General features: G+C 36.4%; 1 protein-coding gene across 1 annotated transcript; it reads left to right on the plus strand.

Annotated features, from left to right (window-relative positions):
• The first annotated feature begins 3232 nt into the window (after positions 1 to 3232).
• On the plus strand, positions 3233 to 24757 carry LOC134533175 (max-like protein X). The gene is made up of 6 exons (XM_063370539.1): positions 3233 to 3600; positions 4055 to 4170; positions 4899 to 5110; positions 9913 to 10080; positions 20415 to 20528; positions 21062 to 24757. The coding sequence occupies exons 1-6, from the start codon at positions 3578 to 3580 to the stop codon at positions 21128 to 21130; spliced, it is 702 nt and encodes a 233-aa protein (XP_063226609.1). The 5' UTR covers positions 3233 to 3577; the 3' UTR covers positions 21131 to 24757.
• Positions 24758 to 26177: the final 1420 nt, after the last annotated feature.

A 26177-nucleotide genomic window follows, 5' to 3' on the forward strand; every position in this document is an offset into this window, starting at 1 on the left:
CATGCTAGGCTAGCATTCTGGCTAATATTTCTCCCGCCTCCAGGCACGTGGGGGCCGGTAACTTTATTTCTTCGCGTGACTACCTTTTGCCTAGAGCAGCTTGTGAAGCAGTGCTGAGCCCTGCTAACTCTGTCACGAATCGGTATAAGGTTCACTAGCAGCAAGACACGACAGGAGGATCCCGTGGGCCTTGTGTCCCACAGACCATGCGTTTTTTGAAGCCATCCCCCTCCTGCTCACCCACCACTTTCTTCTCAGAAGTGTGGCAAGGAGCGACGACCGCTCGGGTACGTTAACCGAAGTCAAGGCCATCTCAGGCTTGACAGCCGCAGTTACGAGTCTGCACCTTAACGACATCTTGTGACGGCTGTGGTCACTAAAGCCACTTGTGGGCGTCGGCAGCGCCGACACCAGCGCTCGCGCGGAGGTAACGACAACCTCTCTCCCCTCCTTATGTCTCAGGCCGCTAGGTGGCACCACTGGTTACTCCATTACCCCCTAGCTTGACACTCTCGTCGGTCACTAGTCGATTTATTAGTACTTCCTCTCGCCATCAAAAGATAGCGCCTCAGTCGCGCAGTCACTCCAGTAAGATCTATTTTTTTTATGCCGGACACCTTCGGGTGGACTCGGTCATTTTCGGCTCAGAGCCTACCCCCCCTCCCATTCTCTAGAGACCCCGCGCTTATGATATCCTGGTGATATCCCGCTCTGAACTGACTTCGGTGCGCGCCTCCTGACTGACTGGTACCGTTTGTAATTGCGATCTTCGGCGAATCATCGACATCGCACCGTATATTATGTAGTCTGCTCAGACTAGAGGGATGGAGTCCCTATCTAAAATTATTATTAACCAGTCAGTAGTTTAGTTGAAAGTACCTAGAGAAATTTAGTATTTTTTTTAAAATTAATCTTGATGACTTCCGTGGCTACCGCGAATCGTGGTTCGAGTTTTCGGAGACGAGGCGCCCTCTCCTGAATGCCAGGACCAACACCCTGTTTTGACAGGGTTCTAAGTTTGGGGCAGCCAAAATCCTCTGCCAGAACCTCTGGAGTCGGTTCCTGAGCAGAATCCACCATATTTAGGCCTACCACCTCGCTCACCGTCTACCTACAGCCCCGGGTGATACCCGCATTATTCTATTATTCTATTCACGAACTCAACAAAAAAAAAATAGTGTAACCCAGTTAAGACAGCGGACAGTAAAAGCAGTTCGAGGAGGAGAAATGTATTTTATGTTTTGCAAGGACTATATGTACAAGAAGTTACCAATGTTGATTTCATTCATGTTTTTAAGTATTCTTATTTTTGTTAAACATTCAGGGCCGGCCCGATAAAAAAAAATTCAATTAGTAAATAAGTGTAATTGTGAGGCATTTTAATAAGATCACTTATCAATGAAAAACAGATGTTACTAAGGAAAATTTAATCTATAAAAAAGAAAGAACAATGATTAATAAAATAAGGAAGTCTATAGACGTAACAGTTGTTTTTTATTTGTTTAATATATAATAACGATCCTTTTTCTCTCAAGTGTTCGTAGGGAGTCTCTAAATTTTCTTTGTTTACTCCTAGTGTCGCCTCTGTTGTTGACTTTTATAGCTATCAATTGAGGGCCCCAAGTATTCAGAGTTTCCAAATCTTTGTATCTAATTACTGAATTATTCTTTAAGACACTTGGGGTATTACATTACGTATGCGGAGATGGTCCTGTAACGTAATGTAACATACTGACTCAGAATAGTACAGCAGTTCGAAGTAGCACACACGCAGCCTATTACGTATGTGGAGATAGTTCTGTAACGTAATGTAACGTACTGACTAAGAATAGTACAGCAGTTCGAAGTAGCACACACGCAGCCTATTACGTATGTGGAGATAGTTCTGTAACGTAATGTAACGTACTGACTCAGAATAGTACAGCGGTTCGACGAATCCCGAAACAAGGCGACTCGACTGCAGAGGCAGTCCCGTACTGAGAGTGAACAACATTGCCGTGCTACACGTGTCCCGAGCGGAGCGAGCCCACATCTGGTCCGCTCCGAGTCTGACAAGCCACTGCCCTTCTCCACCCGTCCGCGCGCCGGGCGCGCGGGCGCGGAAGAGGGGAGGAGAAATCGGCCGGCGTAGGAGAGGCCCGTCTCGCGGTGCGCCAGGCTGTGATTACATTACTAGCATAGCATAAGCACTTGAAAGAATTTATACAAAATATCTAGATGCCAAATATTAAAAGAAAAAGACATTATAAATTATTAACCAAAATGTATACACTCGTGAATATTTACAACGGAACACAGTGACAATAAGTATAGGATATTATAAGTTATTTACAAGACACAAGATCGCCTTTGGACGTTCCAGGGCGCACGCGGGTGCGTCCCTGTTCGTAGACACTGCACTTAGGTTGCACTAGTAATGCAAGAGAGGACTCTGACGAGGCATAACGGCCTGAAGGAGCCGAGGAGACACTTGGGTCGATGCCAATACAGTTTTTTTTTATAAAATTGCAGGAAACACTTGCTGGTTATAATCCACAAATAAAATTATAAATTATCTAGAACACCTAAGAATCATAACTAATGAAACAAAGTAAAATTTTTCATCTACGAACTGTTAATTAGGTTAGCATTTTGTTGATTGTAAAACTGGAAGAAGACATTAACTGATAGTAATAGGCAACCAGGAATCTCGTGGTGTAAGTTACCTTTAAATAAATTAGGTTTTAAAATATTTTTCAAAGCCAATTGCTGGTACAATATGAATCACAAATGATACTGAAGCAGATCTGAAAGGATGTATCTGAGCAACATATTTGAACAGCACAGTGCCATCAGCGACTACCAAGCAAAGTGTTCACCTACCATTTATTTGCACCCACTTAAGCTCGTGAATTCAAAAGCATACCACAATACCCTCAAATATATCTACGGGTAAAATGCACATTTATATTAAAGTAAGACATCTCTACTTCCTCAAACGAATAATAAGGCTAAACACTAGGTTATAGATGGTGACAGCACTTATACATTCTACACTTGTTAGACTAATGTTGAGCATTGACATTTCATAATGGTCTAAAAGGTTATTATTAACATTGAAAATTGAAATTGCACATCAGTCATTTTGTTGAGAAGTTAGGGGCTGCTATAGGGAATGCTTAGAATAATTATGCAGGCTAGTGAGTTACACTTACAGAAGAAATTGTCTGTGGATAATACAAAGGTCTGGTGGAGAGCAAAATTGAATTGGGCTAGGGAGAGAATGTTAAGGTTTTAATTTAAGAGAAATAATAAGGTTTGAAGGGAATAAATTGGGACGATTTACTTCTTACACCTGCGATGAGGGTTTAACAAGTGTACAATTTTATTTAAAACCAATTATTTAATTCATTAGCCCCAATTATTTATATCTTTAAAGAGTAACGGAGTACAATTATATATCTATTACATAGAGCCGGAAATGACTTTGGCAGTTGTTACAATCTAAAAATTTTATTTTCAACAATAATCATCTATGGACTTTGCTTTGTTTACTTTGTGTGATTAGGCATGCAGTAATAAATTAGCCCGTAATCAAATGGAAAATAATAATGTTTCAAGGTACAGTAACAATTAATTGTATAGCTGAAGACAAAAAAGGATTATTTAATTAATAATATATTTCGATCAGAGTAGTCTTTTCTGGGAAATAAGGTGAATTCTAACTTAAGTGGAAAGTTGGTTAGGTTATCACATAAATAATTAGTAAATTCGTATTTGGCTGGTAGTTCTGAAAAATTTCTTTTGGTATTTTCAAGTATTAATTATCATAGTTATTTCGTTCAGGGAGTTATGGTTTTAAAATAAGTTTTTTTTTTAATTTGTATTTTCATATAACCTTGTAGGAATTTTTAGTGGTTTGTAGATTTGCTCCAGCAGCTGTAATGTAATGTCTGAAATTTGTGATTGTAAAGTGTAAATGTACTTGTGTATTTTTGAAAAGGCTAATTACATAATTATATGTTGAATTAGCTGGTAATTAAATGAAATGAATTATGCTTTGGTTTGTGCACAGCGTTATGGATGGCACGGAGATGAAGCTGGAGCCATCCAGCCCCACAGAGATGTTTCCCTTCTCCCGCAGCAGCAGCACGGGCTCGCTGCACATGTCATCCTCCGCGCATAACACAGGTGAGCCGTTCGCTGCCACGCCTCCAACTGCATTTGAATATTAATGTTAAATTAATTTTGTAGAATTCCTAATGTTAATCTGGGAAAAGTTAAATTTTTGATTTTAAAAATAAGGAATTTTCTTTTGTGTGTGGTATAAAGGATAAAAGTCTACCGGTTTTCATAATACTTATGCCTTTCATACCGCATACTATTTATTACTTTCAATTTTTTTTTTAAAACTTTCCTGTTGCGGATGATTGTTACGTAATATTGTATAGGCCTAGGTATCATTCTGAGATATTGCTGATGTTATTGTCATTTTCCCATAGCTATGCCATGTAGATATAGAGAGGTAATATAAGTTAGAGGTAATATAAGTTTCTGTATTCGTTCGCTGATTTGTTTACTAAATCAGGGCATCCTTATTCTGGAAAGTAAGGGAAATTCTTCAATAATTTGTAATTTGAGGGTGAAATGTCATGTTCTAGTATGCCATCATCTAGACTTTGAAATACATTTTATTTCCAGATGGTGTTTTAGTGCATAGTTACACACTGTAAAATGGCATATGAAAGGTTCTTTTTGAAATAGTAATTACAGCTATACAGATGGTAGAGCCTGGATTGTCTTTATTTATTTCAGAAATTTGCATAACAACATAAATTATTTAAAAAAAATTTGTCATGGAAAGTCGGGGAAATGTTGTGTGTGGTGACAGTGAGAGCGTAGTAGCGGGCTGGTTGCAGACGATGAAGACAGCGACAACAAGAACACCACGGTGAGCTACAAGGAGCGCCGGAGGGAGGCACACACGCAGGCGGAGCAGAAGCGTCGCGATGCCATCAAGAAGGGGTACGACACCTTGCAGGACTTGGTGCCCACGTGTCAGCAGACCGACAGTTCCGGCTACAAGCTCAGCAAGGCCACCGTGCTGCAGAAGTCCATTGATTACATTCAGGTGTGAACTTACTGGACTTCTCACGTCCATAGCAACTTGCACTAAGGCCCAGTCTCACTCCAAGTTGGTTGTCCCGATATTCATCACCTTTCCTGGAAAAATTTTTTAAAAGCTAATTTTTAATGTATGTTTAGTCCCAGATATTCTCAAAATAATGTTGAAATTATAACAAGTCAGTCATGTCCAGCTAAAAAAAACAAACACTTTAACGGTAGGAAGTAGTTAGATGTGAAACTCTGAATTCGATCATTATTATCAGAAGGCTGGTGATACTCATTAACCATAAATAAAAGATTTAATGACTTTTGAACTTTATTCCTTTCACAAAAGATACATTTCTTGGGCCACTAGACGACGCGATCTTACGGCTCAGCCCTAGCACAGAGACTAAACGAAACAAAGCTTACAGAAAAATTCATTTAGCTGGGGACTTTCCCAAAATCCCCTTCCCCCAGTTCTTTCACATATTTCTTGTCTTCCTCTTACACAAGATATGATAAATTATCGTCTATCACTAGAGCCAAGATTTTATGGTTTTATTTTGAACCTGATTTTGTCATTTAAAACCACACATTTCGTCATTATTTCGTTTTTTAAAAATATATGGCTTTTTTAAGCTATTCATGGTACTTACACAATATATTTCACGATTATGACATAAAAAATAGCAGTTGGGCCTATTGTGTTGTTTAGAATCACATGCAATCAACATTTTAATGTTATGGTTAAACATATTCTCTTAAAAAGTACCATACATTCTCAGGAACCGTAAAAAAATTCTGATATTTTGGCACCAAAACAAAAATAATTGGGGAAAAAATTGTAAAACTCACAATAAAATCTTATAAAAAGCCATTATTTAACACGCAGCACATACTTTGTGTGGGTTTATAATAATCGTACTAATGTTCGTATAAGAGGAAAAAAAATTGGACATTCTGCTTAAAAATACGGCAGCAGTAGCTTGTGCAACGTAAGTGGGAGCGCGGGAATCTCGTCTAGACAGGCTGGCGGCAGCACAGGCGGCGGATGCATGACGTCATACGGCTTACCTCTCCTTCCCTTTTCCAGACTTCAAGGTTCATCCCTCCCAGGCATACAAACCATCATGTCTCTCTCCCTCTCCTCCCTCTTCATCCTTTGGCATGTGAAACTGTCAACATCCTTCCTCCCCTTCTAACTGCGTGCGACGAAAGCAAGGTTTGTATAGTCCATTTCTGGTAAAATGAAAAAATTTTAAGGTCCCCCGCGACAGCCATTTACCGTTAATTGTTTTGATACAATTTGTTTGTTAATTACACAAAATTATTTCTGCTGGAAAATCACTGAAACTTCAAAATTTCTTTAATGGAAAAATTTAGCAGGGCCGTAAAAGTATTCATTTTTACAGCAAATGAACTATACTCGCCCTTCCTGCCGGACAACATTCTCGGCGCGTGACTAATGGCAACTACATCGTGTGCCGCGCACAGCCACGAAAAACCTACGCGATTTCCAAACTACACTAGAAATCCGACTGGAGTCTGTTTACGAAAAGAATTTAAGAATTTGTTAATGTCCAACTGGTTCTTGTGATATCGGATCAAGATAATTTAGAGGAGATAAAATGGCTAAAATGCATGTTTTCGAAGTTTTAGGTGTAAAAAAACCCGTTACAAATTTCTTGAAGGTATCAGAGGGAAATGCATTACACCTTTATCTTTATTTTTCCGCCATATAATGTTACGGTCACCGCTAAAATTTCACAGTTATCTGACAGGAACGAGATGACTGCGCGCCAGTTCAGAGCCCTGCACTTAGAAGTTTTACCGCGCTAGAACTACCATTGAGCGACGCTCTTATCATCCCGCTTCACTACCACACACGCTGACCAGACGGCGCCCTAAAGCTGATTAGAGGAAGCACGTAGAAATGCAAGGCAGGAAATTCTTCCAGCTTATCAACCAGGACCCGGGCAAATCTTGACTATCAATCTTTTCACATTAAAATATAAGAGACTTGTATTGTGTAATTTCGGTGTTATTTAGCCGTTTTTCTTAAAAATCACTTTTTTCGCATTTTCCAGATAAATTCGTGGGAAATTTCGCGATTTCGCGATTCACCATATAATCGTGGCCCTATCTATCACTGTCTTGCCACACATTTTTTTTACCAGACCCATTGTCTCATGATCCAAACATATCACTACTTAAGTAATTAAATTTATATTTTAAAAGAGACTTTTTAAAGAAAATAAAATACCAATATCCACTCTTACATAAACGGTAACCTAGCCAACCAAGTGAAAGCCAGTAAAATTATAGTAAAGAGGCTTTTCTAAACAAAATAATAAAATACCAAAATTAATTACAAGAATGTTACTAATATTAAACTTCTAGTATAGAAAACCAGGTCACTATGACCTTGAAAGTGTTTAATCGGCTGATCTACTGCAGTATTGAGAAAAAAACAATATTAATTCCTATAACAAACACTTTTAAAGCTGGGGAGGACAGGGTCTTGTAATGTTACAAAATATGTGACTATACAACAAATGCTTTTAGAATAAATTTACAGAAAATTCTTTCAATGAAATAAAGTGTGCGAGTCAGAGCCTGTTGCTTTTATCAATTAAAAAAAAATCTGGTAATTAAGGATCTGTCAAAATTAAATAAATATTAAAATTATTTACCAAGGTCTACCTCTTAATGAAAACATTTTCTAGGAATCTGAAAGTACCTTGTTATTTTAGAATATAAAATAATAACATGTTTTTAAAATTAAATATTGTATATTTTAATAGGATTGTTATTTATAATACTAGGTACATATTTCGGATACAAAAAAAAATGTAAAAATGATAGTGAATTCTTAAGATATCTAAATTTAAAGTAAACATATACAAGCTTTGTCTCAGTGTAATTTCTACTAATTTTATAGTCATTTAAAATAGTGAGCTGTCGTATTATTATTTAAGTTGATTGTCATCTTATATGTGATACATAGTGTCTGAAATCAAGGCAGTCTTATAAACAGTATCTTACATATTCAAACAGCAGATGATAAAAATGTTTCTATGTATCTAAAATGGTTTTTGAATGCTAATCTTAAAACTTTTAAAGCACAGTATTAAAAGCTCTGTGGACAATAATTCTGAATCACGTCTTCTAGATCTTTTTTTTTGTTGCATGCATGAAATTAAAACGTGTATTTTGAACAAAATTATCAGTGAGGAAATTACAGAACCTTTGTAGGCATTCATAAACTATTTTGTAAGAATGGCACTTCATAATTGATGTACAGTAAGTCCTCGGTTTACGTCGGGGTTACGTTCCTGAAAACCGCGACGTAAATAGAAACGACGCAAAATGAGCCATGTTTCATGCCACCGGCCGACCACGGCCCAAGGTCGGCCGGAAGCGCTGGCATACAGACGTGACAACGGGCAATTTTATCAGCAAATTACAACCGACAGCGTGGGAAACAAGTCCAACTAGTACTTCTCAGCTTTATAGAATGGTTATTTAACCAGCTGCTTTATTACCTTTATTGATTGAAGTATAAAAACAGATATATAGTCGTTTAGAAGACATCTTATGAAGAAAAAATCATAAATTGCAGTGAGCTGATACTGTAGGCCTACTACAAACGCATTTAATCACGATAAAGTTAACAACGGCACGTTTAAAACTCCGGCCAACTCAATGATATCATAGCGACTGAAGTGTAGAGCTGTCCTGTAGCAAACCGTATGTATTCGTTACTGAGTAACGGGTGCGGCATCTAGTAACGAGTAACAAAACGTTACACACGAATGCATTTCGTTACTCGCATTTATCGTATGTTTTACGCATGCGCGCGCTTATTCGTTACAAAGAACGATGTTTGTTTATTAAGAAAAGTATAATTTGGAAATTCGTCGTCCAAGTTTTTTACTGTTTATTAAAGGTATTGTGTGTGTAGACAAAGTTTGAGATTGGAACAGAAACAACGTAAGAAAGTATTTTTTACAAATTATAAATATGTATGTTTTTGTTTTTTATTATCGCGTATTTTCACGTTTTTTGTTCTTATCTTAAAAGAGATATTATAATAAAGCTGCTCTAATGAGATTTTATTGTTTCTTGGTTAACAAAAGCTGTTAATTATCAAATACTTTTAATTGTTTATATTCGATTTATTATTATTTACGCGACGTCATACTGTACGCGTACGAAATACGACTCGATTCGTTGCTGTTACATAACATAGAATGTTATGCGGTATCAGAAGTAACGAGTAACGATACGAAAGTAACGAGTACTAATTGTTATAGTAACGAATACATACGGGTACACTTTTTTTAGTTACTTTTACACCTCTACTGAAGTGCCAAGGAGTTGGACGAAAAGGGTAGGAGAAAATGCTGTGTCGTTGCGGGAAGTAGATAACACTTCTACGTGCGAGATACGTGGGTGGCCGAGCGGGCGGGCTGGTAGTATTGCATCACCGCGCGGAGAGCAGCGGAGAGCAGGAAGCGTCCCTCATGATGTATGATAAGATAAAGCGGTGAACGTGTAGCTTACGCTACATAGCATAAATTAACTACCGAAGGAAACAAAGAATTATAAACGAATTATATACGGTTTTTTGGTTAAAATAAAGATTTACGGTCATTGTAAACGACGTTAATGTGAATCGGCGACAACTTAAATTGAAACATGAGTACTCAAACATTAGCGACGTTAATCCGAAACGACGTAAATCGGTACGACGTAAATAGAGGACTTACTATAAGTTATAAAGTGCAGTGTACACAGACAATGGGGACATGCGTGTTGCAGTTCCTGCTGCAGCAGAAGAAGAAGCAGGAGGAAGATCGCAACGCACTGCGCAAGGAGGTGGTGGCACTACGCATCATGCAGGCCAACTACGAGCAGATTGTGAAGGCACAGCACTCGCAGCCGGGCCAGGCGGAGACCCGCGTGTCCGACGACACCAAGTTCCAAGTGGTGAGGCCCCCTTTTTGCATACTAGCAAAACTCGTCAGTTTGTCCTAAACAGAGGCCACTAAATTCTTAAATTTTCATACGACCACGGTTATTAGTGCAAGTGATGAAAAATAGTGTTAGAAGGTCAAAACAGTTACATACTATGTACCTTATTTGGCATAATATGAAATTCATTCTAATTTATTCAATGCTGGATACATTGAGTTAAAAACATTTATAATATTTTCGCTGCATGGAAGATGAGAAAATATTTAATCGATCATTTTGTAATTTTGGAGAACCTAAAGATAGTATGTTCATTAAAAATGGGGTGAAATTAGGTTTTTTTTTGTTTTAAACCTTGAACAGTGATAACATTACTTGTGCAGCCACCTGCTTAAAATGCAGAGCCGCAGGCAATATCGTGGCATAATGTGCTTCTTTGTTTTACATTGACATAGCTGTCTGCAGTCTCACAGGTTAATCTCACATATGCTTTCCTTTCCATTGGTAAGGCTATCTTGGAGTTGTAGATAACCACGCAACTGCATTGCAGCTCATACCTAGTTGGTCAGGCACAGCTGAATGTACACTTATTTTTGCACCTTAGGAGGTCTTTATTTGTGTTATTTTGCTGTGTCATTATATTCCTAAAACATCTGTCTACTAAAAGAAATGTTTTTCTTCATTGTATATTCTTGAACCTTATTGAAAGAAGCTATTTAAAATAAACTTGTGCACACATTGCTAAAACTTATGCTTTGTTCAGTGACGAAAATGAAACTTTTTGCGATGAGACATCAAAAATACATTTGTAGTAAAACTGTTTTGAAATGATTTGTCTCTAACAAAATTATTTTTATGCTTTGATTGTAAAACTTCTTATTGTCTTGCAACGAACTGTTGAATCAAGGGACCCTTTTAACTTTTTGTATTACTACATTGAACTTGCATCATTTCTTAGCAACATGTACCAATCGTACATAACAATCTTAAGGGCGCGGTTCAGTGACTAAAAATCACTACTCTAACAAATATTTATGTTTTGGCAAAAATGTGAATAAAACCATCGAAATCAACTACCCGACCACTCCGCCCGGTCAGTATAAGTGTCTGCATAGCTGGGAACAGCGGTCATTCGAGTCAGGCTCTTCATACGGGAAGGGTGTGTTTCTCCTCTCTCCTGACCGGCTTTAGACACGCGAAGGCAGTCTGCCTGCCCCCTCCCCCTGAATGTGCGGGTTCTACCCGCGCATGCGCAGTACAGGGCTGATAACCGCACTGTTGCCAGTTCTGCTCGACCCTTCCCCTTCTTCCTTCCTCCTCTCACTCACCCGGCCTTGTTGACAGCTTGGCTGGCGGCCCGCGGGAAAACACTTCACACACTCCAGAGTTCACACATTTAAAAAAAAATACATTACCGTGTTGTACGCAATAATTGGAGTTAAATTTGTTTAGAAATAAAACAATAATACACAGTGTTATTCACTTTTTGACTTGACGTCTAATAAATAGATGAACGCAGGCTGCACGCACGAAAAAGTGTCCCGTTACGCAGATTGTCCAGATACGCACATTGTCCCGTTGCGCTGTGTCCCGTTACGCTCATTGTACGCTTGCGCCGCATCTATCTCTCTTCCACTCGATTGGAACAACCATAGATTTGACATTTTAAAGGCACATTAAACTTGAAACACTCTCATTCGTTTCCTACTTTTCCTATCATCGTCCTATCCTTAACAGAATAACACAGATTGGAAGAAGTCCCAAATAGCAAACATGTATAAAAGTTATAGTTAAAATAATCTCTTCGTTAAAGTAATAAACATATTTTAATTAATGAGTGCAAATAAAAGTAAATGTATCAATTAAATTGTAGATTTCATTTCACTCCTTCTTTGTATCCACACAGAATAATGATAATTTAATAAAAATGATTAAATTTTATTTATAAAAGAATGCAATCATTTCATCAAAGTTTTGTTATGACGTCACTTTAAACTATCGTCTGTAAACCGACTTTACAGACAACCAATTTTTATGTAAAAACATTTTAATAAATTTCTACTAACATATCAATTTTGAACCCTGAAAACAAAAGTTAAATTAGCGCAATCATACCACAATTTTTAATTCTGTCTAGGTAACCTAAATTTTGAATGTCTTATAGTTATATTTTACTTATGACTCACATACAAGAAGTCAAATAAATCGGAAACACAAGGTCACAATAAATATATAAGTAGCATTAATGTCAGATATCGTCATTATGTCACTTAGATGTAATTAGTACAATAGTAGAATGTAAAATTAGAGGTATAACAATAATCTTGTCAGTTAAATGGTACATTTTTATTACCTACCTAAATCATTACAAATGCTGTCAAAAAAACACAAATAACACGGATATTTAATTACATAATTTGGTTTCTATTTACAAGGGAAACAGAAAAATTAACATTTACTACTACTTTATATAGGTATATATAAAATTGTCGTAATTTTTTAGTTAGGCATTGTGGAATTAGGAATTGTTATCAATTGCAGTGTTACTCAGAATTGCGTAGCAATATTTTATAACAAAAGGTGGGTATTTTAACACTTTCTAATTCTCATAGGCCTAACTAAAAATTACGACACATTTTTAATTTAGCATTTTTGATGTAGAACCGTTATTAATTAGCCTATAAACTGTTTTCGTTGAGTTCTGAAACAATCTTTATGATTACAAAGTACATGATAATTCATTGGCGACCGATGTGAGCTGCAGGAGAGGAGTTTGCCAGTGCGCTGTACATTCACAACAAGCATAATTCACCGATGACCACAATGCCACAGAGGAGCCAGCGACTACCAACCAGTTACAGCCACGCTGATCAATATTTCAGTGGGCGTTGCGTCTACTGGAAAGAATTGGAGTTGGAACACTGCATTTATTTACTAGTTAACACAGTAACAATGCGCTACAAAAACAATAAATTACAATAATGTTGTCAAAATAAATTTAAAATACCTTGTATATGATAGTAACTTAGTAACCTCGGTCCGTAAATGGTGTCGTCTGGTTGGCGGTGACTGTGGCAGCTAATTCAAAACGCCGCTCCGTAGATAACCTCTGCTTTCTCAACGATTAAACCCACAGATTACGATGTCAAAATAATTACACTTACTTTTCTGATGAACTTGGCACTTTTAATTATTGTATGCACACTACTTCTGTCGCTGACTTAGGCACACCTAACTTCCAGACTTTCATCTCAAAGACTATCTTCTGCGTAACTAAAGCTATATGCTGACTGCTGCCCCGCCCTTAGGGCAAGGTCAACAAGCATGTAGACGTTTATAAAAATTGAATGAAATAAATGTGGCACAATACGAAAAAAAAATTATGTATTTATGAAAATAAGCATGAAAAGCCACCCGATAATAATAAAAGCATAATTATATATCACTCCTGAGAGTTACTTTTAAACAAACTGTTTAAAGAAAAGCTAAGAATCTTGTTACATAAAATATGTATATTTTTAGGAGTATATTTCTTTTGAAACATTCTGTGAACTCCTAGAAACGTCTTGAACATCTTCAGGAACTTACATTAAGTTTTATCGAATTTGATACTACTCATAGTAGTAAGGAAGTTTTAATTTTTTTTCAACCCCTGTTATTACAACCTCTTGCAGCATATTTCGTCTCAACAAAAAATGTGTCAGCGAAAGTATTAGATAGTGTTAAGATATTTTACAATAAATTATAATTGATTTGATAGTTTACCCCTTAAAAAAAATTAACGATTTATTGCGACTTCGGCCCTCGTTATTTCGACCCCTTGCATTATTGATAAGTGGTATCAACATTTATTTGAGATGAATGTTCGAGATAATATTTATAAATTTTTTAAATATATAATAATTAATTCAATAGAGTACATCGCACGGAAGTTATTTTTCGACCACTTTCTGTAACGGTTTGTCTTATCAAAAATTGATTCAGAAAAATGCTATTGATAGTATCTAGAGTAGAAACAGATTTGATATTGTACCTAGTAAGAATGTTGTGAAATATTTGTCCTTCACCCCCGACTTTCCACCCTTAGCAGCAATGGTTGGTTGTATAAAAATATTAATTCAGACAATATATTTTGATTATATTGTTGGAGATACAACCTGAACGGATTCGATAGGTATTTATTTACTTAGGGAAGTAAGATATTTTTGTCTTTCAACCCTTTTATTTTTTCATCACTTCTTTAGGTAATTGTTGGATGTAACAAAATAATTTGTTTAAAATTGAATACAATCTTTAGAAAGGAATTTATTATGTTTAATACATTTTTAATTTCTTTATTTTAACCCTTGATTTTCCAAACTCTTGGAGCAATAGTTCTTATCAAAAAATTGATTCAAATAAAAGTTTTAATATTATAATAAAAATTGGATTTACTAACAACTCGAACGGATTCGAAGGTGTGCCTAAGGCCTGTTACACAATGACACGGAAACGGAACAGATGGAAACGGAGACGAAAACGGAGTATTGTTCCGTTCCGTCCGTATTTTTCTCGTTCTACAATACACGGACCCGTAAGAAATCTTGGCCAATAAGAAAGAGCGAGCGTGACGTAACTGAAAACTACGAGTATCAAGTGAACTAACTACCTGTTAAATCGAAATGTATGGTTGTTAACTTGATAATGTAGTAAGTCAATTTTTTTTTTTTTTTTTTTTTTGCGTTATGGCGGTGGTAAAGTAGTCCTTCTCCGTCTTCTCATATATAGCAGGTATATCTTTAACCATGAAAATTAAATGTTCATCAAAATTCGTCATGATGAAACCCACGTGCACAATTCAAATTTCAAAACAAATCTTGTTTTGTTGTTCACGCATAAAAAAGTAGTTGAAAATACGGAAACCAACATTAGTCAAAACTAATATCTTAATTAACATGAGCGCGCAACTCTAGCTTGACAACTGCAGTGAATAAATAACGTGCTCCTATTGGTCTAACGGAGTAACGTAAACGAAGACTTCAGCACTGCTGAGCAGGTCCGTGCGGGTCCGTCTCCGTTTGCGTGCTATTGTAGAGGCTCTGTTCCGTGAAATCCATCTTCGTTTCTGAGTTCCGTCTCCGTTTCCGTGTCATTGTGGAACGGGCCTAATAAGGGAGGTATGACTATTTTTGTCCTCCAACTGTGGTTATTTCCACCCCTTGTAATTATGGTTGGTCGTGTTTTACAAACGTTTTTGGTATTACTCAAACGATATACAGTTACTTCATACGGATACGATATTTATCATACTAAGGTAGTTGTAACATTTTTTTTTTTTTTAATTTTCCCTATTTCTCTATTTTCAGTCAGATTTTGCCCAACGAACTCGACCAAGATTTTCGATTAGGCCTACTATTTTTATTTTATTTATTAGTTCGGAAGTGATTTGTACAAAATAACGGCTGTTATAGTGTTCATAAAATTGTGTGTATGTGTGTGTGTGTGTGTATATATATATCCTATGGTTTTAGGGTCCATGAACCATGAAACAACAAACTATGTAAACATTTCCTTGAAATTGCACGATGGTAATGTTTAGTCCTTCTTCTAAATCTACCTAAAAAGCTGCTCGCCTCTTGCAACAGTGATAGTTGTTTTCTTTTAAACATTAACCTTTTTTTTAAACATGTTTTTGCTTCTAAAATGTATCGTGGTTCCCTAATAGATTTTCCTTTGTTACGTTTGGATCGGCTAACTATGGTAGCAAACAATTCATATAAAATCTATGAAGTTTGGGAAGCAAATCTTACGTCCAAATAGCACCTAAGAAAGTGTTACATAAATCACTGCTTGGTACTAATTCGTTCTCTTCTCGCCAGCTGCGAACAGAACGGGCGAAGGAACCGGGCGGCAACACTGTAGTTCGTCCGCTACCTGCTGGACCGCCGTTCCGTCAACAACACTCCCCGCGCATTCTAGTGAACGAGAACAGAACTGTGTTTACCATTGAGGCACGCGGAACACAGTTTGTTTTAATTGTAGCGAAGTAAATTACCATGGTAACGAAACACACAAAATATCTAAGTAATCCGTAAAACTTGTTTTACCTCTTAGCTTACAATATCAGCAGTATTAATACTTCTTTGCATTTAAAAGTGTCGAGTTTGTCATAACATGTATTCAGTATAATAAAGAAAATAATTATTTTCACAATAATGCAGCACTCTGAACCAATTTTATCTGTGATAGCCTTCGCGAAAAATACTAAAGAAAAGTTGTGCATTTAAAATTTTTGGATATCATGCATAAATTAAAAATTATCTATAAATAACTAAATTGTGAGACAGCAGTTTTGACTCTTGCTCTAGGTACTCTTTTAAGTGCTAAAAATATTTTTATCAAATTAGTAATAGCTTTAACTGCAAGAGTAAAGATAGATCTTCGAATAAGCAGCCATAGACGTTTTCACAATTTAAAATAGATGATCAGTGAAGTATCGCAATGAGAGAAAATTTTCAAAACACCTGAACCGCGCCCTTAAACATCCTGTGTTTTAATAACATTCTTGACTCTAATACATCATAAATAAATATATTACCATCATGGTAAAGTTAGATGAGAAGAAAAACTTGATTTATTTAAACGTTTAAAGTATGGTTGGTATTGGATGAGACATTTTTAAATTAACTTACGTCAAGTTTTTAAAAATGGAATTTAAATAAAAAATATATAATGTAATAAAATAATGCTTTACATAACGTAAATTACTTACAGTAGAATCCCGCTGATGCGACCCCCCTCTGATGCGTCCATTCAGTTTATACGACCGTTTTTTGAGAAACCATGAAAATTTTAAGCAGAGAAAGTCGAAAATTTGAGTAAAATCGGCTGGAAAACAAGTCTGTTAACACTTTGTTGGGCGCTATGTGTTCACGTTTATCTTGGCGGGAACTGTACTGTAAACAGGCAGGCATACAAAAGATGGCTAAAAATAGATACCACCCCTTCAGGCTATCCACGCGGCAGTGTCTAGCCGTGCTCGGAGCGTCCACTATCGCACGAAAAGCAGTCTCAGCTGTCATGTTATCTTACCCGCGCTGTGGTAGCTTCTGCTAGAGCTTAAGAAACTGGTCCGGCCAGGCTGGCGGTAGCGGTGGCTTGACGTCATACGTAACGTGACGCTTACCTCTCCCATCCCCTGCTAATTCTTCAAGGCTTATCCCTCCCAGAGCCACAAACCATGTAAAAACACCCCCCCCTCCTTTTGCAACTAACATTTCAACACATTCCCTCCCTTATTTCAATCTTCTGCGTGAGAAACTGTCAGCATCCTCCTCCCCTCCCACACCGCGTGCGACAAAAACCATTCTCGGTAAAATAAATATTTTTATGGGCTTATACGACTGTCCTTCGCCGTTAATAAATACTTTATAAGTTTAAGTTATTATGATACAATTTGTTTATTATTCACAGCAGTTTCTGTTGAAAAATCACTAATACCTCGAATTTTATTGAATAGAAAAATTTAGCTGGGCCGTAAATATATTTATTTTACTGCATAGTTACTTTTTCATCTGCATTCCACGTGTTTTTTTTTTTTTTTTTCCTTTTTTTGACGCTGCGAAGGGACGTGGAAAAGATAATTGCTTGAGCTGTCAAAATAAACATCGCTGACGGCAAGGGCGGGAGCGCATCCTGTCGGTCTGTCGCTGTGATTGTCTACTCCAAAAACATGTCCAGCATTTCAGGATAGCATTGTTCTTATATCTTTCGTTTGTAGCCGAATGTTTTCTACCTGATCCACACAAGTTCCGTCGCCACGTTTTGAACGAAAATAACCACCAGCCGGCTAGCATAGCCAAACTCGCGTGACACGAATTCATTTAGCAGGAGTATTTGATGTATTTGGATATATTGGGGGGGGGGGGGGGGGGGGGGGGGTTTAGAAATTGGCCCGAATTCTCTATTGCGACCATTCCGTTTATAAGTCAGTTTTTCCGGAAACCGTGAGGGGTCGCATCAGCGGGATTCTACTGTATACTGTTTCCTGTGCAAAGTGACCACATGTAACGCATTCCTGCACAAATTTTTGGTACATGAATTTTCGCCGCCACACGCGTTAAGTTGGTATTGCAATTTCCGTTCTTGAATTGTAACTATGGAGCCCGCAATCTCGCACATTTTGAATTCTATTTTTAAACTTTGTTTTTTGTGAATCCATATATGTTACAGATACCTGTTATTGTTATTATATTAACTTATTTATATAATTACCAGGTACTTATTAAATAACTAAAATTTCCAGCCTCCATTAGTAAATTCGTGTTTTATTAAGCAACTAACGACAGAATTTTTGTTTTGTGACTACTGAACACAATTATGTTGTTGTGAATATCAGTTTTAGAGAAGTTGATGGAAATGAATAATGAACAGAAACAATGTCTTTCTACTGCAAAGTAGCTGTATGTACCTGCTACTAGTGTTCCATCTGAGAGACTTCTCCCCCCCCCCCCCCCCTTACCTCCTAATCCTTTCCAATCCCCCAAGGGCTCTGCTGGGGCACCAGTCTCACGCTGCTGCTCAGCGGCTGACATGGAACAATGTGAAACTGTCACATAATTGTAAATATAATAAACTTATATTTAAAAAAAAAAAAAAAATGTTGAATGAACTAAAAATTAAAAAAAAAAATTTAAATTTAAGTTTTTTTCTAACAGCTAAAGAATGCACCTCAACTATGTATAACTAAAAGCGTGAGGTGCTCTCTTCTTTCATTTTCTTAATAACTACTATATCCTAAAAAATTTTTAATGACTGTATCCTAAAAGGTAAGGCAAATGATATCCAGCACCCCATTACTAAATTTAAATTCATTATTGTTATTACGTTCATATAACCATTTACGTAATGACTATCCTAAAATTTTTGAAGTAACTACATCCTAAAGTTAATTAGTGATAGAAAATATACTACAAATCATATTTTTATTACTGATAGATAGTTTAAGACAAATGATATCAAACACCCCATGCTTTTAGTTATAGGTACAGAGTTGTGGTGCTTTATTTGGCTGTTGGACAAAAACTTTAAATTTTTTAAATTATAATAATTTTATTTTATTCTTTTTAGTCTCAACATAAAATAAAAATAACGAATATGAGTAATTGAAAAAAATTAAAAATACTAAATGAGTTTAGTCTTTTTGTGTTACAATGTACTTAAAATAAGTCATTAATGTTCTTGTAATCTAATCATTTCACCTAATGTGTCAACATTACATGGAACTTTTCTTGTTATCTTAGAGGAATCAAGTTCTTCTACTTGGAGGCATCCAGTGACTTTACGCGACTAGAGCTACATAAGCCTGTCTGGCAGAAAAGAGACGTGATCCCAAATAAACAACTGCATAATCTACAGTGCAACTTCATATTTTATTCACGGCAGATGCCCAACTCAGTATTAATGGCAACATTCACTTTTCAGCAGTACCATAGCTGTAATTTGCTGTAAACTGCTGTAAACTGAATTGCTATTTGTTTACGTAATTATATGTACACCATCTGTGTCGAAATCAACACGGACTGATGGAATGTCCGTATCGTACACTTGATCACGCTGGAAGAGTGGCCAGATAATTTCAGATTTAGTACCCACATTGCCATTTATGAGACCTTTTCCCACGTTAACTTTATCTCTGACAAACTTCTTAAAAATTTAAAAGTTTAGAATATTAATAAATGTGTTGTCTCCTTGTTGATGCATGTTTTGTTCAAACAAACTTTTATGATATTGAAACTAATTTAAAGGAAGACTGATCTAAATTAGTGTGTTCTAGGTAAAATGAAAGCTCTTGACCTTCTTTCAAGTATGTGTCTACAGACTTAAAACTCGGCAGGGTTGTTGTTTATGTTACGTACACATTAACTGAACACGGGGTTTTCTTAAGATCAGCCTCCGAGGCGGGTTACGAGAGCGTTAGTGGTTCTTTATGTGTATGCAAAATTTGAACACATTCGGACATCGAACTAGGCAAAAATTGAATGGAATTATTTTATCACATATGTAGCCCATCCGTACATGTTATCAAACTAATTTTTATTTTAATGCATGCATTAATGAAAATAAACAAATTCTACTAGCGAAAAATTTCAAATATTTAATTGCTTCATAAAAAGTTAACTTGAGCAACTGCTATATTTACATACTAAACTGGTATAATTAGTTACCAATCTGAATGTGTGTATGAGAGCGTGAACACATTCTCTCATTTCTGGTTTACAGGCAGCAATCTGATTCAACGGTGTATTGAATAAGGGTTGAGCTAAGCATGAATGCACTGTAGTCGTACAACGAGTTGTTTGTTTTGGCAGCTGCAAGCGCTGATGGATCAGCTGTTCCAGTCGTTCAGCAGCATACCCATGAGCAACTTCTCGGAACTGTCGGGATCAGTGTTCAGTTGGCTGGAGCAGCACTGCAAGCCTCAGGTGTGTTGCGCTTGACTTCGTTAGCTCAGTCGGTATTCAAGTGGTCCTTAGCCTGTAAGCCTCTGTGCAGAAGCATGTGACCTTCCACAGCAGTGCCACACTCGTAGTTGTGCACAGAGCCTCATAGTTACAGTCAAGTTGTTTTTTATAACTTTTTTTCTTAAAACTTATAATACCTTTCTCTGACAGTAGTTTGAAGAAATTATTTAGTGACTTAATTTTTAGATCAGTCTTGTATTTTAAAAAAGAAAATTTCAGTGTTACATTTTTTTTTACAAATTCTTTTTATTTAAAACGAATGTGTAACATTCAACAAAATTGACACCAAGATGTTTCCTAATACATACTACTTATTTCATTAAAATATGTTGTGGAATTTTGACTGTGTTGCATCCTACTTGGACATCATGGATTTTTTTCAATGAAATAATATGAAATGAGCATGTGAAGGACAGATGGCTGTTGTCGACCCGCCCGAGGGCAGTTTGCGCGCGTAACGTGACGAGCACCGCGCCGTGCCCGTGTCTGTGCAGACGCTGCACAGCCTGGTGGTGGGCGTGCTGCACCAGCTCAACACCCAGGTCCAGAGCAGCGCGCGGTAGAGCACGCTCGCCGCTCCCCGTGTCTCCAGGGTGCCGAGTCCTTGTTTGCTTTGTGTCCACACACGTCCTGGCTTTCCCGACCACAATTTCTTATTCCCCTGGGTTTTTTTTTATAAATTACCATATAACTATTGAGCAATTTTCTGAAAGAAATAAAGAAAATCCAGTCTCCACATTCCATATCTGGCATACAATATCATGTATGCCTAAGCAATACCTCAAAAAAAAAAAAAAAAATCTGGGCTGTATTTTGGACTACAGCCGCCAGGGGTTTGTTCAATAAATTTCTATCATGCTGAATGAGAATTATATTTGAATTGTGAGTTTGGCAGCTGAAAAAAAGTTGCGACATCAAACCGCAACAAACTTGGTCCGTCTTCACAACCACTGGCTCAACTGACCATCAGAGAGCATATCCACGTCCATTACCAAACAAGTTTCTACATATCCCATTGCTTTTCACTAGGTTGACGGCTGAGGCTCGTTCAAGCACAAATTACACACCTATTTCGGGGACTCGTTTTGCCCCACTGGCTCATTTCTCCCAATCTTAAATTCACAAGTCACAACTGCAGTGTTGCCAAGGCTGACAAGATGTTATCAAACTGATATGACTTTTTTTGCTATACAATTATTTTGCTTGAAATTAATTTTTGTACACACACACACACATATATATATTTGTAATTTTAGTTAATTTATTATGATTAAAACAGTGGCATTATTAAATGTATCAGGTGTCTTAATACCCAGCTAAGATCATAGTAGAATCTAGTAATAAAAATCAAAGTTTAATCTATTGAATGAAATTTCAATTCAAATGAAAGTGGAAAATTAGAAACCACTCGAACCCTATCATGTTCGTTTTAAGACTGGGCTGCAATCAACACAAACATTTATTCATGGATAGGTATAGTGCAGCAGCCTGGGAGGCTATTAGCACAAAGCTAGTAATAGCCCCCCTGGCTACAGTGGATCTAAACTAAAAGCCACTATTTTTTGTGTTTAGTTTGAAAGGAATAAATGAATCTTTAATTGGTAATGTGTAATCATATGTTAAATTTTAATGTTTAGAATTAAAATCCATAACAGCATGAGATTTTTGGAAAGAAATGCAGTTTTTTCCCCCCATTTTAAAAGTGAGCATAATAAACAAAAATGATATTCAGCAAACACTAGTTAACACACACACACACCTTTTGAATAAAGTTTTGCCATTACAAAGCCATATCGACATTCAGAGCTTCTGACTGGCTGGAAATTTTGCACTGAATTGGTGATAACCCAGTATTAAGCAACAATTAAACCTATAGCAACCTCTAATACTGTAACATGCATGTGTTGATTGTGTTTGGACCTATTATCTTAATTTGGACATTGTGAAAAATTTATGTCAAAAGGTAGGACATGATTCATACTAAGGATAAGATAGCAGATATGAAATGAAAGAAGCCATCTTGGTTTTAATCATTTTAGGCTTTAACACCCTTAAAATTAATCATTGAAAATTTGTCTTCTTTAAAGTATAGTACAGGTGGTCCATAAAAGAATGTACCAGTGTCAGTGTATATTATAACAGTTTAATTTATAATTTATACCTTTTAAAACAAATTATACATCAGAACATCACACATCCAACCTAAAGTCCAATTCTTCCCACACTTTGGTTAACACGTCTGGAGTAAAGGAAGCAATAGCATGTTCAGTTCTGTGTCTCAACTCAGGCAAATCATTAGGTAGGTAGCGACGGAACGTAGATACAATCTTTTATAAAGCCCCAAAGAAAAATATTGCATGGAATTATGTCAATTGATCGTAGATGCGAGCGAAAAAGAGCTCTGTCGTTTTGACCATCATGACCAATCCGAGGTCAGGGACTTCAATGTTCAACCACCCTAGTACACAGAGATTTCAATGCAGAGAGGCTCCAACCCGTTGCCAAATAAAGTTTACAGGTTCACCCTCTAATAATCAGGGAAAGAGCCATTCTTTCGCGCTACAAGCGAGAAAACAACAAAGCAGTACTCGCGCATGCGCTTATCTAAAACTGTTGAGTTAGGTACTCTTTAATTGTGACCTTGAACCAACATACTAAAAGGCTTACTGTTATAACTGGGACATTCTGTTATGGATACTGTACAGTGAAAGGTATTTAATCTGGCAGTCTATTGTTCGGCACATTCTGATCCGGCATCAATCAAATTGCTCGCGTTTAGATTTTTCCATGTGGATGCCAGCTGTTTACTTGGGCCACCAGGTTGCATTTCTTGCTCTGAGTTTATCATTGCTGTTGGTTTTATTTCAGTGCTTTATTTCCTGTTTTCTGTTGGACTGATTATATTTCCCACTAGCCACTGTACCCGTGCTTCACTTCGGGAGTCTATAGGCGGAATACTTTTGCCCCTCCTCGTGTACACCACTGCCGCTAAACCATGGATTTACAGAAGCCATAAGCCCATTGCAATGTAGATGAAGAAAGCATCCACAATGCAATCTTGAAAAATATAAAAAAAAATACAAAAACTGCTTCAAGGGGTGGTTTACTGGTTTTCTTGAAATCTCACCTATGTTGTGTTTCAAAGGTCAAGTGTGCAAAGTTTTAACTCAATGCTGTCATGCGTGCACACTCATACAACGAAAAAACACAAATTGCAGCTATATTATATGAAATACACACATTTGTTGAAACGACTTCTGTGCCACATGTTGTAAAATGGTTATACTGATTCAGAAACCTTTGCGGATATGCGCACAACTCACCTAAGTTTCCACGTAATGAGGTGAATCGTTTAGGAATGCATATGGGACAAACTAACATCCGTTTATATATGTGTGTGTGTGTATCTTAGAGTTAAATTTCCGTAGTAATTTTATTGAACGAGACAGACAAACTTCTATTTTTTTTGTCAATAGATCAGCTTATAACAAATTGTTTTAAATACCACTGTACAGTTGGTTAATTTTGCTTCGATTTGTCCATAAAACTGCATTGGCGTTTGATAATTCGGCAAACTTGCTAATCCGGCATGGGTGCTGACTGTTCTGGAATAAAGTTGCAAAAAATAGTGTCACCTGTGGAGCAATTGACATTTAGTTTAAAATTCATTTTTGAGAATGACTACAGCTTTAGTCTAAATAACAGTGTCAGAAAATCACATGCATGTTGTTTGCTTTAATGAAGACAATATTATGATACTCTATAAAAAAATTGTTATGGACTAAAAGCTGTTGAAACCAGGATGGTGTGTTTCAATTCTAATCTCTCCCCCTGAAAGCTGCAAGGTAGGGCAGCCCAAATTAATGGCAGGCGTATAATTAGAATTGTGATAAGCCGATGCAGCAGCTATTGCAGAACTGTTTACAAGAAATGTAACATGTACAGTATCATTGATTATTGTTATGTAGGTGGCTTAGAACAATTGTGATATCAAATAGCATATTGTTGTCTGTTGACATTATAAACACATTAGAAGGCAGGTGGTACCTATTTATTGGTGCATAAGTTACATGAATGTTTGTATTGTCTCTATTATACCATTTATGGATTTAAAAATTTTAAAAGTGTTTTAATATAGGTTATATTGTAGAGAGTTTGCAGTACATTTTACCATTAAAAGATGTATTTTATGAATGTGTTTTTTCTTCTTCATGTGAGTTTCCAAACAGGTTGAGTACTACATACAGCCATAAAAAACATTTACACACATTAAGTTTTCTTGTGATCTAAGTTGCTTAGTATGTCTTAGCTATTATTGCTAAAATGACCCCATTCTTAGGAATGTGCAAATATTAAAAAAAAAAATAAAAAAAAAATTGAACTAATAAATATTAGATTGATTCCAAAGTGTATTGCAGCTTTTGCTTATTACCTCATATAACGTTAAACATTGTTGTACAATGTAGTTTTAGTTAGGAACCCTGAAAAATGGTGAAATGCAAAATTCGCAAGCAAAAAAAAAAAAAGTCTGAAAAGTCTGTAAAGTTGGTTTACGGATGATAGTTTAACGTGACGTCATAACAAAACATTGATGAAATGATTGATCCAGAAGAAAAGGAAATATCATATTCGGCCTGAGACTGAGCCGTAATAGGTTTTTGCAACCAAACCATTTAGGCATTGAAAATATTATATTCTTTGAGGAAGAATTTTTTTTTAATTTTTCTATCTTTTGTATGATAAAATCTACCTCTGCATACTTTTATGAATAAAATTGAATCATTTTTATTGAATTATCACTATTTTGTATGGATACAAAGGAGTGAAATTAAATGTACAATTTAATTAGTAATAAATTTACTTTTATTTGCATTCATTATTCAAATATATTTATTACTTTTGAAATGTTACGTGCGCCGTATTTATTTTTACAAGTACAAAAAAAGTTTCGCACCTGCCGGGATTCGAATCAACAACCTTACGATTAGAAGATAGAGCCACTGACCGCTGAGCCACGAGGCCATGTTTGATAATTAATAGTTTCAGATGTTATGTATACATTTATAAAAATTTTGTTCACGGTAGGGGAATAATATTATTTCGTTTTTATAACTCGATTTTATAACAAATACGCATCCCAAATACACCAAACTTATTTATAATGTGTTACAATATTTTTTAAAACATTGTGCAAAAGATCCCAGTTGTAATTTGAATTATTATGTGTAACTGTAAAACACCATTGTTGGTTCAAAACTTATTTGAATATTCAACATTACTTTTAAATAACTGTACCGATTGTGCTGAAAATCGGTGGACAGTCGTTAAATTACATAATATTAATAATTCAAACGACGAAAATATGATTGAAAAGTCAAATCGATGGTCGTTCCAATCGAGTGGAAGAGAGATGCCACGCATGCGTAGGCCCTACAATGAGCACGAAGAGAGATGCCACGCATGCGTACAATGAGCAAATAGGACACATCCGTAGTGGGACACTTTTTCGTGCGTGCAGCCGGCGTTCATCGATTTATTAGAAGTTGTCACGTCAAAAAAAAATCAGTTTTTTTTAAACACAAACTTTTAGTGAAAAAGTTGGTCTGCAAA

Source organism: Bacillus rossius, chromosome 6 (genome assembly GCF_032445375.1).
Source record: "Bacillus rossius redtenbacheri isolate Brsri chromosome 6, Brsri_v3, whole genome shotgun sequence".
NCBI classification, from domain to species: domain Eukaryota; kingdom Metazoa; phylum Arthropoda; class Insecta; order Phasmatodea; family Bacillidae; genus Bacillus; species Bacillus rossius.

Excerpts from the sequence above, each read along its gene's own strand:
- LOC134533175 (XM_063370539.1), top strand. The coding sequence starts at position 3,578 with ATGGAAAATAATAATGTTTCAAG. Across the intron at positions 4,171-4,898 it reads ATCCTCCGCGCATAACACAG|ACGATGAAGACAGCGACAAC; the intron begins GTGAGCCGTTCG and ends GGCTGGTTGCAG. Across the intron at positions 20,529-21,061 it reads AGCAGCACTGCAAGCCTCAG|ACGCTGCACAGCCTGGTGGT; the intron begins GTGTGTTGCGCT and ends GTGTCTGTGCAG.